At 45.2% G+C, this 15,291-nt stretch overlaps 1 protein-coding gene across 1 annotated transcript in view; it reads left to right on the forward strand.

Annotated features, from left to right (window-relative positions):
• LOC126298019 (popeye domain-containing 2-like) overlaps positions 1 to 15,291 on the forward strand; it is a 176,711-nt gene that overhangs the window by 21,053 nt on the left and 140,367 nt on the right. The window contains exon 3 of the mRNA XM_049989341.1: positions 7,849 to 7,951. Within this exon, the coding sequence (XP_049845298.1) occupies positions 7,849 to 7,951 (103 nt within the window). The remainder of the gene's footprint in view (positions 1 to 7,848; positions 7,952 to 15,291) is intronic.

A 15,291-nucleotide genomic window follows, 5' to 3' on the forward strand; every position in this document is an offset into this window, starting at 1 on the left:
CGGACACCCCCAAAAACATACTTTTTTTGTATTAGGTGCATTGTGTTGCCAGGTACTCAATATGAGCGACCTCAGTAGTCATGAGACTTCGTGAGAGAGCAGAATGGGGCGCTCCGCGGAACTCGCGGATTTCGAACGTGGTCGGGTGATTGGGTGTCACTTGTGTCATACGTTTGTACGCGAGATTTCCACACTCCTAAACATCCCTAGGTCCACTTTTTCCAATGTGATATTGAAGTGAAAACGTGAAGGGACACGTACAGCACAAAAGGGTACAGGCCGACCTCGTCTGTTGACTGACAGAGACCGCCGACACTTGAAGAGGGTAGTAATGTGTAATACGCAGACATTTATCCAGACCATCACACAGGAATTCCAAACTGCATCAGGATCCACTGCAAGTACTGTGTCACTTAGACAGGAGGTGAGGAAACTAGCATTTCATGGTCGAGCGGCTGCTCATAAGCCACCCATCACGCCGGTAAATGCCAAACGACGCCTCGCTTGGTGTAAGGAGCGTAAACATTGGACGATTGAACAGTGGGAAAACGTTGTGTGGAATGACAAATCACGAGACACAATGTGGCGATCCGATGACAGCGTTTGGGTATGGTGAATGCCCGGTGAACGTCATCTGCCAGCGTGTGTAGTACCAACAGTGAAATTTGGAGGCGGTGGTGTTATGTTTTGGTCGTGTTTTTAATGGAGGGGGCTTGTACCCCTTGTTGTTTTGCATGTCATTATCACAGCACAGGCCTACATTGATGTTTTAAGCACCTTCTTGCTTCCCAATGTTGAAGAGCAATTTGGGGATGGCGATTGCACCTTTCAACATAATCGAGCACCTGTTCATAATGCACGGCCTGTGGCGGAGAGCTTATACGACAATAACATTCCTTTAATGGACTGGCCTGGACGGAGTCCTGACCTGATTCTTACAGAATCGCGCAGTCCGGAACCGTGCGACTGCTACGGTCGCAGCTTCGAATCCTGCCTCGGGCATGGATGTGTGTGATGTCCTTAGGTTTGTTAGGTTTAAGTAGTTCTAAGTTCTAGGGGACTAATGACCACAGCAGTTGAGTCCCATAGTGCTCAGAGCCATTTGAACCATCTTATAGAATACCTTTGGGGTGTTTTGGAACGCCAACTTCGTGCCAAGCCTCACCGACCGATATTAATACCTCTCCTCAGTGCAGCACTCCGTGAAGAATGGGCTGTCATTCTCCAAGAGACTTTCCAGCACCTGATTGAACGTATGCGTGTGAGAGTGGAAGCTGTCATCAAGGCTAAGGGTTGGTTAATGCCATATTGAATTCCAGCATTATCGATGGTGGGCGCCACCAACTTGCAAGTCATTTTCATCCGGGTGTCCGGATATTGTTGATCACATAGTGTAGGTAAGTAAGCAACAGGGCAGTCGTTGTGGGGGATTGGGGGAGGGGGTTGCTTAGGTCGGATCGGCTGATGTCATTTGAAATCTGTCATATTTCTCTGACCTGGTTCGAGCTTTTTTCACGTGTCTACGAGTGTTAGACCGGCATAGGTGAGTGCAATTATATAGAATACACAGACAAGATCCTTCTCTAGGCGAAGCTCACGGTATCGGAAGAGCTGCTCGTTATCCACAACTTCGGACTCCATCGCACACCTTTTTCGCCACAATTACGCAACGTTACCGAGAAAGGGGTATCTTCACCGGCATCGGGCATGACTATGGTGCTCCAATGAGACGCCACACACACGAATGGAATAGACCGTACTGCATCACGTTGAAGAGAACATCAGCATTCGTAGGTGGTCGCCACATCAAACCTTACTTGTAGTGGATCGGAATGCTAACCCCCCTTTTGAAAGGGGCAAGAACTATTTAAAAGTACAGAAAAGTCTTGGAGAAAACTGATTAAGTTTCCTTTTTGTTTCTTTGGTTATTAATGAGTTGAATTGAAAACAAGTGATGTACTGGGTCACGCCTAATAAATTATTTGTTTATGGCATGCGAGGTGTGTGAAAAAAGTAATGAGACTGATTTTTTTATCTACCAAAGGTCTTTTTTTTCAAATAACAGTATTGGCCCCCTCAGAATAGTTCCCTTTGGTAGATAAGCATCGGCTGAATCGTTGTTCCTATTGTTGGTAGCAGCGCTGAAATGCTTCAGCTGAAAGGGCTTTTAACATGTCAGTCACATTCTTTTGAATGTTCTCTAGAGTCTCAAAATGACCTTTTAAAACATTTCTCAATTTGGGAAACGAAAAATGTCATAAGGGCTTAAATCAGATGAATAGAAAGAGTGGGAGGGGCTATGGAACAGCAGAAATATCTTTCGAGGTAAAAAATTCCTTGCTGGAAGTGACTGTGTGACATAGGGCGTTGTTATGATGCCGCATACACTTGTCTGCAATGTCCGGTCTCACTCGATTCACCATTTTCCTGAGCCTTTCAAGGACATCTTTGTTAAATACTTGGTTGACAATTTTAAACCTTTTGCATGTGCTAAACTTCGGTCAAAATTTGATACCCATTATCCTAATGGTTATACGCCGGTCTGAGCCTCACAAAATCACGCATACGTACGTTCTCGTTGGTTTTTAAAGTTGAATGTCTCCCTGAGTGAGGCTCATCTTCAGCACGTTCTCGACCTTCCAAAAATGATTTATTCCAGTGAAACACTCGTGCGTTTGATAAGGAATGTTTCCCCGTCGACCTCCTCCCCCCCCCCACTCCTCCCCCCCCCCCCCGCCCCCCAGGGGACTCACGGTTTTTTCGTTCGTGCATGACGCACACAGGGCCTCGAGCTGTTGCGACCCATTCTTTATTCCCTGGCTGCATTTCCTTCACCCTGACCCGTCCTTCCCTATCCTCGCTCCTTCCCCGTTGCCACCTCCTTCCCCTCTCTTGGCGTTCTGATTTATGTCGACCTGGCTATCGACCTGGTTCCCTGTATTGGTTGCAGTTTTGTTTCTTTTCCTGTTCTTTCATCCTTTTTGGCGTTTAGGTCCCCACTTGAGGTTTGACCTTCACTTCAAAATTTCCTGTTTTTAGTGTGAGCCATTTGGGGAAGAACTCCCTCCCTAGCATCTACGATGTGGATTCCTCTCCCCCTCTCCCTTCACCACTGTAGCCTCCTTCCACCCTAGTAGGTCACCCGCATCCGTGTAGTGGGGCTGTTATGTACCCATATGGATGAGCCCTCTGTTAACACAGAGATCACACTAGTGATACCTGAGCTGTTCCCTCCCCACGTATGCCAAAGACCGGTTGCTTATCTTCTTGGAGCATCAGAACTCCTGGCAATGGCCGCCGTGCCAGATAGCCCTTGCTGTGGCTGAGTGGCGCCTATGGGGAGAGTCCCTGGTCGGAGTGGGTGGTATCAGGGCGGATGCTTGGCGCATGAAGAATATCAAGCTGCAAAAACCTGGCCGTTCTCAAACGGCCGTCTCTTCCAATGGTGAAATATCCTTGAATGCTGCTTCGTATGACCTGGCAACCTTACCTTCCCTGGTTACACCATGGGAGGGGGGTCAGGCTCGCCATCTTGGGATGAAACCGTTTCCCCGTTACCTCGTCTGTACTAGGACGAATGGGGACACATTCACCGCTACAAATCCATTGTTTTTCGTGGAAAATATAGAGGACAAGTTTGGTGAAGTGGAGTTTCTTAGTAAGATGTGGTCGGGCTCCGTGTTGATCAAAGTTGCTTCTGCCACCCAATCCGCAGCTCTTCATGTCTGTGATCGACTTGGCAATGTCCCAGTGTCTATCACTCCTTACCAATCTCTGAATATGGTCCAGGGAGTAATTTTTCATAGGGACCTCATCATGAAAACTGATCAGTAACTCTGGGCTAATCTAGAGCAGCGTGGCGTTCATTTTGTTCGACGTCTGCAGAAGGGTCGCAAAGACAACCGCACTGGTAATGGTGCCTTCATTCTGGCTTTCGGGGGGAATACCCTCCCAGAGAAGTTCGAGATCATGTGCTAGAGATGTGATGTGAAGCCGTAAATCCCTCCACCTATGCGGTGCTTTTGGTGCTTGCGTTTTGGGCATATTTCTTTCCGCTGTACGGCTGACCCTTTGTGTGGTGACTGTGGCCACCCAGTCCACGAGGGAAGCTCCTGTGTTCCGCCGCCTGTGAGTATCAATTGTGCTGACCGCCATTCCCCTCGCTCGCCGGATTTCCTGGCTTACAAGAGAGAAAAGAAGATCCAAGAATACAAGTTGCTGGATCGCCTGTCTTATGCTGAGGCTCGCCAAAAGTATGAGAGACTCCATCCAGTGTCACTGTCTTCAACTTTTGCCTCTGTTACTTCTTTTCCTCCTCCTCCTCCTCCTCCTCCTCCTCCTCCTCCTCCCTAACCCACTCTCCCCTGCCCCTCTCCTGAAGTTGCCATGACCTCCCGTCAGAAGACTGTTACCACCACTCGGTCATGAGACGCATCATCTGTGTACCCCAAGGTCACCCGCTCTCTTTCGCTTCCAGATCTTGGAGAAGCCTGTACTCACACTGTGCCCTGCCTCCTCCACCTCAGAAAGAGAAGAAGAAGAAACATAAAAATCACATGCCGGCCGCGGTGGTCTCGCGGTTCTAGGCGCGCAGTCCGGAACCGTGCGACTGCTACGGTCGCAGGTTCGAATCCTGCCTCGGGCATGGATGTGTGTGATGTCCTTAGGTTAGTTAGGTTTAAGTGGTTCTAAGTTCTAGGGGACTGATGACCACAGCAGTTGAGTCCCATAGTGCTCAGAGCCATTTGAACCATTTGAACATAAAAATCACAAGACAAGGTGCCTCCAGTGCACCCGCAGGTGTCATCTCCCCCCTCACAACCTGAGTCTGACATCTTATTTATGGATATCACACCATCCTTGTCGGTGACGGATGTCACACCATCCTTGTCGGTGACAACTACTGACCGAGTGAACTGACCTCCTCGTCGGCTTCTTCATATCTACTTTGGACTCACGCCACACGATCACCCAGTGGAATTGCAATGGACACTATCGTCACCTACCGGAAATGCAACGTCTGGTCTCCTCTTACTCTCTGTTCTGTCTCGTTCTTCAAGAACCGCATTTCCATGATGACCTCTCTCCAACTTTTCGCGGTTCTCGGGTTTTCTATCAGAACCATGCTGGCCCCTGGGTAGCATCTGGTGGAGTCTGCACTTTAATTCATTCCGATGTTATTAGTGACTGGACTCCCTACGTACCAACTTGCAAGCGATAGCGGTTAGAGTGCAAACGACTGTGGTAATCACCATTTGCAATGTCTGTCTCCATACAGGTTGGCCATTTGCTTACGTTGCACTGTCCACCATAATCCACAGACTCCCGCCCCAGTTTCTCCTCCTTGGGGAATTCATTGCCCACTATCCACTGTGGGAGAGTGTCACTTCAAAAGGTAGGGGTATCCTAATTGACCGACTTATTAAGGACCTCGATTTGGCTCTCCTCAATGATAATTCCCTTACCCAATTGAAAACTGGCCTTTATATACCCCTGCTGCCCACTTTGACACCCTCTCTTGAATTCCATTGATGTGGTCGTGCAAGGCATCTCTGTCGCTATTCTTCATGCTGCTGGCACTACTGTCCCCCCCCATCCACAGGTCCCCCTCGTCGTTGGCCGGTACCGTGGTGGACCAAGGATGTCGCAGTCACTGTCCAGGACCGGCGACGGGTGCTGCAGCTGTTTAAGCGATACCCTTCACAGACCAACCTCCTCACTTTTAAGCGTCTGCGTGCTAAGGCTCGTTACCTTACTAAGCGGAGTAAAACGGAACGTTGAGAACGCTGTTTCCTGCCTGGGGACGTATACCTTTTGATCACAGGTTTTTGCAAAGCTCCGTAGCCTTCTGGGCCGCCAGCGACGGTCAACTGTCCAGGGTCTGAACCTCCAAGATGCTCTGTGCACTAATCCATCGGTCCTCGCAGAACACCCCGCAACACACTTTGCACACATCATCATCATCATCATCATCATCATCATCATCATCCTACCCTACTACATCTCTCCGAAAGGAACGCAGAGTGGGGCTTCCGTGGTCTCCTTCCGATTTTTATCCGCGAGTTTTTGTCTTACTGGTTCTTCTGGGTTCGAGTTGGCACTTCAATTAGCGCCCATCAGATTAAGGAGAATGGTATCCCACAGAGTTCTGTGCTAAGTGTCACACTTTTCCTTATTGCCATCAATGGGCTTGCGACCTCTGTTGGGCTTATGGTTACCCCAGCGCTGTACGTCGACGATTTTTGCATGTGGTGCAGCTCTCAGTTGGTGCGTCTGCTGAACGCCAGCTCCAAGGCGGACTCGCGGGAGAGATGACCTCGCCGTTTGGTCCCATAACCCCTCTCAATTAATCAATCAATCAATCAATCAGTCCCGTAGACCTGTTTCAAATTTTCGAAGGTCACACTCGGGGTTCCCCAAGTTTAACACAAAATTTGATGGCATTCAGTTGCTCTAAATTCCTCTGTTCCATTTTCGTAATTCGAACAAACACTTCACTGATGGTGCTCTCAAGAATCACATTATGGCTGTATGTAGCAGAAACTCGGACTGAGCATGTGGAAAGGATGAACACACCGGCCTATACAAGTAGACTAGCACAGCGTTGCCATATCACTCACAGTGACGCACCGGGTTGAAGACACCCGTTTGGTAAAACACCGTGTCTTGCTGAGTGAAGAAGTCCACAACTGCCTGCTACACATCCTCGTCTTACAGGAATCGTCGGCCATTCAAGGCCTTCTTTAAGGGGCCAAAGGTGTGATGATCGCATGGGTAGAGATCAGGACTATAGGGCGGATGCTAGAGTTTCTCCCACTTGAGTTTGTGTAACTTTTCGTTACGACATTTGCGATATGTTGGCGTGCGATATCATATCTGCACTCCTTGGAACATCATTCCGCAACGGTGGTTTTCGAGAGACAAGCTCTCCCCAATGGATGTCTACCGGTGTTTGTCCTTCGGCAGCTAAGATAAAAATAGCAGCACGTTGCTCCTTTTTGGTCGCATTTGGTAATAGCATCGCCATAGTTCATGTTTCTGTATATGCTGCAGCAACGCCCTCAAACGGAAAATATTTGATCGCCCCTTATATTAGCGTGGAGATGGATGGGTTAGAACAAGCAAACCTACATGTTTCTTTTAGGAACATAATGACGTTTTCGTATTCCAGGAAGACTATGTTGTATATAAATAAAACATTTTCGACATTGATAACTTCGTCGTTGAGCATCCATAAGCTCTAAACTTAGACATAACACTTTTAAATTTGTGTTAAGCTAAAAAATTAAACATTAATGTTGTAAAAATTGCGCAGTATGCCGAGTTTGCCTCAGGCTCTGCACTACATTACTAGGCCTGGTCCTATTGGACGGGATTGAGCCATTGGCTTCCACTCACGAAGTTTACTGTGACACACACATCGCACTTCTACCTCCGTCTCAGATCCCTTACATATTAAAAGCATATGCTGAAGTGATACTTGCATCAGGTTGCAGAAAAACCGTAGAACACTCAAGAGCCGAAAACCGAACTTCGGCATCTGTTCCCATCTGCATCGCCAAATGTAACGTCGGTTTGAACGCTTATCATATTCTTGTATCACTCTTACTAGTAGGTGGCATAATTATCATATTTTTCCATGAATTCTTTGTGATGCACCGTTTTGTGTTTACAGACATATTGGTTATTGTAATTTGCTGCTGGAAACGTTCATTAGTACATTGGGTGAATCCCGATGTAACATGAACTGCCTCACTTGTATCGTTATTCAGCGTATTCTGATCACATTTACTAAGTATCTCGCTGGCTTCTTTGACATAACATAATACGGTGCATATATCTGTGCAGGCTCGTAGTGTCTCAGAACGGCCGGGCGCTGCACATAGTATTCCCACACCAATTCCTCGACTCGCCGGAGTGGTTCGGCGTGTCTACAGATGAGTTCTTCCAGGTAAGATCTACTATCCTAAGGTAACAAATGGAAAAACTGCACTATGGCTAACAGTTCCTTAGCGCTCATTGTAAAAATATCAAATTATTTTTCGTTTATAGAATTATTAATTAATTTTGTGGTGCCAGTTGTATAAAGTACTGTAAAGTACTGAGAAATTCCTCAACTGACTTTATGGAAAAAATCTTAAACCTGTATAAATTATTAGCAGAAAGGAAATGCCATCGATATATTTTGTTTTGTGATATCACATATGAAATCTACAGCGTGTTGGAGTACTTCAACGTAAGTTGATGAAGAGCCATAAGTCGATAAGGTTGTAAGACCGAGTAATAATACCTTAAACGAACTGAATTTAGTAAAGGTGTGCTCGAATTAATTTGTAATACGTGTACAGTGTCCTCTGAAATTCATGTGCTTGACACCTTCGCAACAATGACGGTTTAAATGCGTCGATCAATGCACGTTTCTGTTTTCATAGAGATCCTAAAAACATTTTTGTAGGAGCCTTGTGTTTTCATGCTGTGAATACATTGATTGTGGCGATCATGTCTGGTGGGAACTAGAGTAATACCCACAACTCACTAGACGTGCACTAATAGGGAAAAAAAACAAATCTCGGCAGACTTTGAATCAAGTAGAGAAGTAAAGCACTTCTCCCAGCAGTAGATCCTGCTAGACCTACATGTTCCCCAAAGTCCGTAGTTAACTGTTAGACTCCATCATGCTAGAACCAATAGTTGCATCGCATTACAAACAGCCCAGAAAATTCATAAGCGCTATATGCAGGAATTGAGTTTAAGCTGTTCCAGTCAACAATGCGGGCAGATGTGGTGGGCTTGGAAGACGATCATCAGCCGCAGATGTTCACGGGAAACCTTTGTTGATAAGTTCCAGTAGCAATTGCAGTTGTGTTCTGAATAGTCTCACATGTTCTGAATGTTTAAACAACAATTGCACATAAGGGAGTCATCGTCAGGCGATAAGCATGTGCACTGTAAACCGCTTCATGCTGAAGACTTGCTGTTTTAGTACTCCACGATTTTCTGTATTTTGAGTGTGATAAACTGATGCTGCGATGTTCATCTTTGGCACACTAGTGTAGAAATTGTCACAGATTCAACTAAGTAAAAAGTCTGTGCATTTCGCATGTTTGTTTACATATACAAGCCTACTTTTTCTTTGTGATGAGGCCACATGTGTCAGTTCAGAGTTGAAATTTTAGGTTCTGGTATTTTACTGTTAGTTTCGTTTTCCCACAATATTTCGCAGATTGTGTCAAGCCTTATGTATATCGTCAGTTTAAACTAAATTCGTGCTTTTTAGAAATTTTTTGCAGTAGTATCCTACTTAAACAATTTTTCCCTAATTACATTACGAATTTTCGTGATAGACTATATATGTTTGTGAGCTATCCTACGCTTACGTGCTTCATGTGTAATAGAATTTTTTGAAAATCATTAGTCATATCGTTTTCCATTTCGTTTCTCCCTTCAAAAGCAGTTTATATTCAAAATAGGTTTATTTCCTGTCTATTGATTGCTGTTTTATTATTATTATTATTATTATTATTATTATTATTATTATTACTACTACTACTATCCGGGCTATATCGCCCACTTTCAGATCCTTTTTCGTAATTACTGAGTAACTTGTGCGGCCAGTATTACACTACTGCTCAAGTGTGTAGGACCCATACCAAGTAGGAATAAAGGGTGTCATTCTGTGTATACAAAGAACGGCAGTATGAATTGACGGTCAGGGTTACTTTAACTCATAGAAGAACGTCACGCAAATGTCGAAAAACCTATTTTGGCAGACCCTTGAAGATAGGCGTCAATTATTCCGCGGAAGCCGACTTCTCAAGTTTCAGGGACCAGTACTACGTGAAGAATCTAGACATATGACCTGTGCCCACATCACCCCTCCTGGTTGATGTCATATTACTGAACGTCTCTGCCACCACACCCCACCTTGTACAAGCAGTTTTCTACTATTTCTCTAAGAGGTCGGTAGAGTGTCTGTCCCTTGTTAGGAAACGGATTCTCGTAGATACGATTTGCGACTCTGCCATTGCCTGTCGCCTAACACCACGTAATCATCTCATGAGCTCAAAAAATTAGTGCCCCATCTCTCATCCGGAACCTCGTATGTAAACAGCAGCTAGTAAGCTACACTGAGGGGGGAGGGGGGGGGGGGGGGGTTCAAGAAGCAACAGTTGTCAGTTGGGAACGGCCCATTGCTTGCCATGGCCTATTGACCCATAAGCCTCACTCCTATCCTGAACTTACTAACGAAGGATTAAAAACGATGTATTCTTAACAAAAAAAGTGATCATCTTTGTGTGATCGATCGCCCATAGCAATTCGTTGGCGAGTCCGTGGCTACACTGTATAAATGGCAAGAGCTCATATTGTCACAACAAGTAATCTCATTTCCTATATTAATCCGAAGCGAAAATTTGACATCAGAATTGTTTTGGATTCTGCTGCAGCAGCAGCCCATGTTGAGTTAGTGAAAGTGAACTGCAACAATGCACCATCATGTAAAACAATGGTTAGGTGGCACATATGCTCCCAATGTGGTGAAATAAGTTAGAATGGCGAAGAACAAAGTGGCATTTCGTACCTCTGTGAAGAGCCAGGAATCGCAAGGTAAGTAGAGGCACTAGCGTTCGAAGACCAGCGTATAACAATCGACTCGACAGTGGAAAAAGTTAAAATCTGTCGCGATCAGTTTTCAACATATTGCACGACATTTTGATCATGATAGAGGTCGCCGCCCATTTGGTTTCACAACTGGTCACACCTATTGAAAAAGCCTGCCGAATCGAGGCGACAGAGGAAGCGTTGCAGCTATGTCAGGCCGGTCCAGATGATTCGATTAACCCCGTAATCAAAATGGACTAGTACTCGATGTATCTCTATGACCCCGTAAGAAAGGAAAGCAGTGAAAAAATGTGTATTCACCACCACTGAAAAGGCGAGCACCCAAGCAACCTCTCGCAAGGCGACGCTGAATGTTTTTTTGGAACTGCTATGGTATGATGCTAACGGGTTATGCTCGTAAGGGGCAAACCGTCACAGGACTATGCCGCAGATTCTCTTGCGTATTTAGCGAATGCTAGACGCCCAATGCGGATGTGCGTCTGTTGTACTGTGACATTTCACGTGGTTCTTGTGCGATGCAGTGTTCTTTGCCACGCTAGTGTAACAGGGGACGCAAAGTCAGTTAAGTGGCAAAATCCGTGCAATTTTCACGTTTATTTACTTGCACCTCCGTATATAAGCCGACTTCGGGCGTTTTATTTGCGTTAGAGTAATCTTTGTTTTAAAATTTTTTGTATTATCATGAACGTTATGACTATTGGAACACACAACTCCCAATGTATCGCTCTCATACGGATCGTGAGGATAACATTAGATTAATTACAGCACGCACAGAGGAATTTAAACAGTCATTTTTCCCGCGCTCCATACGTGAATGGGAAGGGAAAAAGCCCGAATAGCTGGTACAGTGAGACGTACCCTCTGCCGTGCACTTCACAGTGGTTCGCAGAGAACAGATGTAAATGTAGCTGTAGGCTGCATTATGGGAGGCTGTCAAGAGGAAGTGTCGCAGGAACGGTTTGAGGGGCTGTTTTTGCTCCATGACAATGCCTAAGCTAATGCTGCACAGGTCAGTCACATCTGCATCTTTCGGCTGCCAAATTGTGCCTTCCTCTCTCCCCGGTATTCTGTTGACGTGGCCCTCACTGCCTCAAATGAAGAAACCATTGCGTGGTAAGCATTTCCAGAATGATGAAAATGTGATTTTTCAGGGTGGAACATTTCCTGCACAACCAAGATACAGACGTTTACAATGACAGTCTCCACCAAGTCATCTGGCATTTGGCAAAATGTGTTCCAATGGTGGTGAATTTATAAAGGAAGACTAACACCAGCAACTAAGCTTACGGTATCAGTTTTATTTTTTCGATGTGATAATTAACAACTTAGGACTAGGTTCTCCTCGTAAATCGGGGGGAAAATCACATGTGCCAGAGGTCACTGAGATTCTCATAAGTCGAGAAAGTCTCCATTCTACATATAGAATATCGCAATTTTGTTGTCGTCGTCGTCGTCGTCGTCGTCGTCGTCGTCGTCTTCAGTCCAAAGATTGTTTTGATGCAGCTCTCCATGCTGTTCTATCCTGTGCAAGGCCCATCATCTCCGAACAACTACTGCAATCTACATCCTTCTGAATATGCTTAATATATTCATCTCCTGGTCTCCCTTTACTGTTTCTAACCCCCACCCCCTTCCAATAATAAAGTTGTGATCCCTTAATGTCTCAGAATGTGTCCTATCAACCGAGAGTAGAGAAGTAAAGGGGTTACATCAACCATATGCCAGCTTCCAAGGACCTTTGTTCTTCGTCCGCAGATCGACAGTGACCTGCCTTTGTTGTTATATCTTGTGGCCATTGTATAGGTCTCACTTTGATGTGGCCTGTCAGCTTGTAACGGTTGCATCAAAGACATTCCTAGAATGTGGACCTTGTGAAAAATACCCATCCCCAGGGGATTATGCACCAGCGTTGATGCAGCTGACAACTGGTTTTCCAGCAAGGACTGATGAATACTGGCGAAGACATTTCTGGAAGAAGATGAACTGGTTGCTGTGCGTTCTTTGGGAGGATGACATCTCATGTGTCTGAACCTGCTGACCAGTGTTTCCCCCTGCCTGTAAATTGGTGAGAGACTAGTTCAAAATACTGCAGCAAGATGACATGGGTTGTCCTGCCTCCCCTTCCCACCCTCTTCCCACACCTCCACCGCTCCCAACATGGAAACTGGCGGGAAACGCTCAGTTTATGCCGAGCTGCCGGTGGGAAGGACATGTCATTATTTCATCATTTGTTATGGGATGTGCATTTGCATCCCATTGGTAAATACTTGCTAAAATTTTGTTATGGTTCTTCACCTTTGTGTGGAGGCTGGGCCCTTAAAGGTCGCAGAGTTAAATACCGGAATGTTGAACAATATGCTTTTCATCCTCACACACTTGTAAACCGAAACTTTCTGAAACCTGTTTTCGAGATATACTGGAAAGGGCGACCCAGTCAATAACGGCAAAATACCTGTCTGCAGACCAACCCATCCCAAACTTGTCCGCAGCTCGTGATCGTGCGGTAGCGTTCTAGCTTCCCGTGCCCAGGTTCCCGGGTTCGATTCCCGGCGGGGTCAGGGATTTTCTCCGCCTCATGATGACTGGGTGTTGTGTGATGTCCTTAGGTTAGTTAGGTTTAAGTAGTTCTAAGTTCTAGGGGACTGATAACAATCGATGTTAAGTCCCATAGTGCTCAGAGCCATTTGAACCATTTTGAAGCATCCCAAACTTGTATTAACCTGCAAACCTGGGTTTCCGTCAGAATACAATCCTCTAGAAGCATTCCTATTAGTTCCTGCCAAATTGTTGACTGGATGCTTTAAGAACTCAAATGGGAAACCCTGGAGTGAATGGGATGTTCTTTTTGAGAAACATTATTTAGAATATTTAGAGAACCGGTATTTGAAACTGACAGCAGGAGGATTCTTCTGCAGTCAACATACATTTCGCATAATTACCACAAAGATAAGATACAAAAAATTAGGGCTGATAGGGAGGTATACAGACAGTCGTTGTTTTTTTTTTCCCTCGCTCTGTCTGCGAGTGGAATAAGAAAGGAAATGACTAGTAGTGGTACAGGGTACCCTCTCCATGCACCGTATTGTGGCTTGTGAAGTATGCATATAAATGTAGATGTAAATTTAGTCTACCTAATAAGATGTCAGTCCACTCATTTATAGGCAAAAAATTCACAGAAGAATGTTCTTTCTTATTTATGGAAAAAATAAAATACGAAACATCCGCTGCTGATTGCCTCTCGGTGAAAACTTTCGTATTAGTCCCTAACTTTCTCACTGCAGTCACCTCGCGAGACGTGTGTGAGAGGTTGCAAAATCTTGCCCACAACACTTGGGAGAAGCAGTATAGAGCTGCCTCTCAGCTCCCCTTCCATCAAAGTACCTCTTACCTGCCCTATTCTCGAAAATCTTCCAGTCTTCGATATACAGCAATTGAATCCACATGATTTTGACAAGCAGGATATGTCCCCTACCACGTCACAGACTCCTGCTAATTGTCTCGAAATCCCACCGCCCTCTGACAGCACTGTTTCTGTCGTTAGAAGGCTCTCTATTCCTCCACTCATCATTGACTTAGTGGGGAGCTATCACAATGAAAAAAATAGTACACTAACGTACAGGAAGAAATTCACGACCATGAAGAGTATACTAGGAATGTGCAAAGAAATTCAGGTACATGACACCTACAGTTCATCGATATCGAGTGATTGTCTATAAATATCCCTTTCTACGTGTCTTAATCTCCTTTATTGTATCCATATGATTACTATGCTAGAAATATGACAATGTAACGGTGTCGGAGTCTTCGTTGACAGAATAATGTTTTATGAGAGAAACATAACTTTTTTTTTCAAATGAAGCATACTTCCATAATAATCTAACAGTATGAGAGAGCTTCCAATACACTATCCATTGAATCAGTTACAGTAGAGCAACGGCCTCACACTTCCACGCATAATTCAGAGCCACTGCAAGAACACAGGCAGAGTCGAGACTTAATCATAACATTGCTCATTTTTACCCCCAGGTGCTATTATACAGGGTCTGTCACCTAACGTTACCGCTGGATATATTTCGTAAACCACATCAAATACTGACGAACCGATTCCACAGACCGAACGTGAGGAGAGGGGCTAGTGTAATTGTTTAATACAAACCATACAAAAATGCACGGAAGTATTTTTTTTTAACACAAACCTTCGTTTTTTAAAATGGAACCCCTTTAGTTTCGTTAGCACATCTGAACATATAAACAAATACGTAATCAGTGCCTTTTGTTGCATTTAAAATGTTAATTACATCCGGAGATATTGTAACCTAAAGTTGACGCTTGAGTACCACTCCTCCGCTGTTCGATCGTGTGTATCGGAGAGCACTGCAACATACATCGCGTTTCTACAGAATGATCTGCCAACGTTGCTCTAAAGTGTCCCACTGGAAACGCTTCGACCTATGTGGTATCAGCATGATGGTGCACCTGCACATTCCGCAATTAACACTAGGCTGACCCTTGTCAGGATGTTCGACGGGCGTTTCATAGGACGTGGAGGACGCATAAATTGGCCAGCCCGTTCTCCTGATCTTACACCTCTGTACTACTTTCTGCGGGGTACTTTAAAGGAGAATGTGTACCGTGATGTGCCTACATCATCAGAGGATATGAAACAACGTA

The sequence above is a fragment of the Schistocerca gregaria genome, chromosome X, assembly GCF_023897955.1.
Source record: "Schistocerca gregaria isolate iqSchGreg1 chromosome X, iqSchGreg1.2, whole genome shotgun sequence".
NCBI classification, from domain to species: domain Eukaryota; kingdom Metazoa; phylum Arthropoda; class Insecta; order Orthoptera; family Acrididae; genus Schistocerca; species Schistocerca gregaria.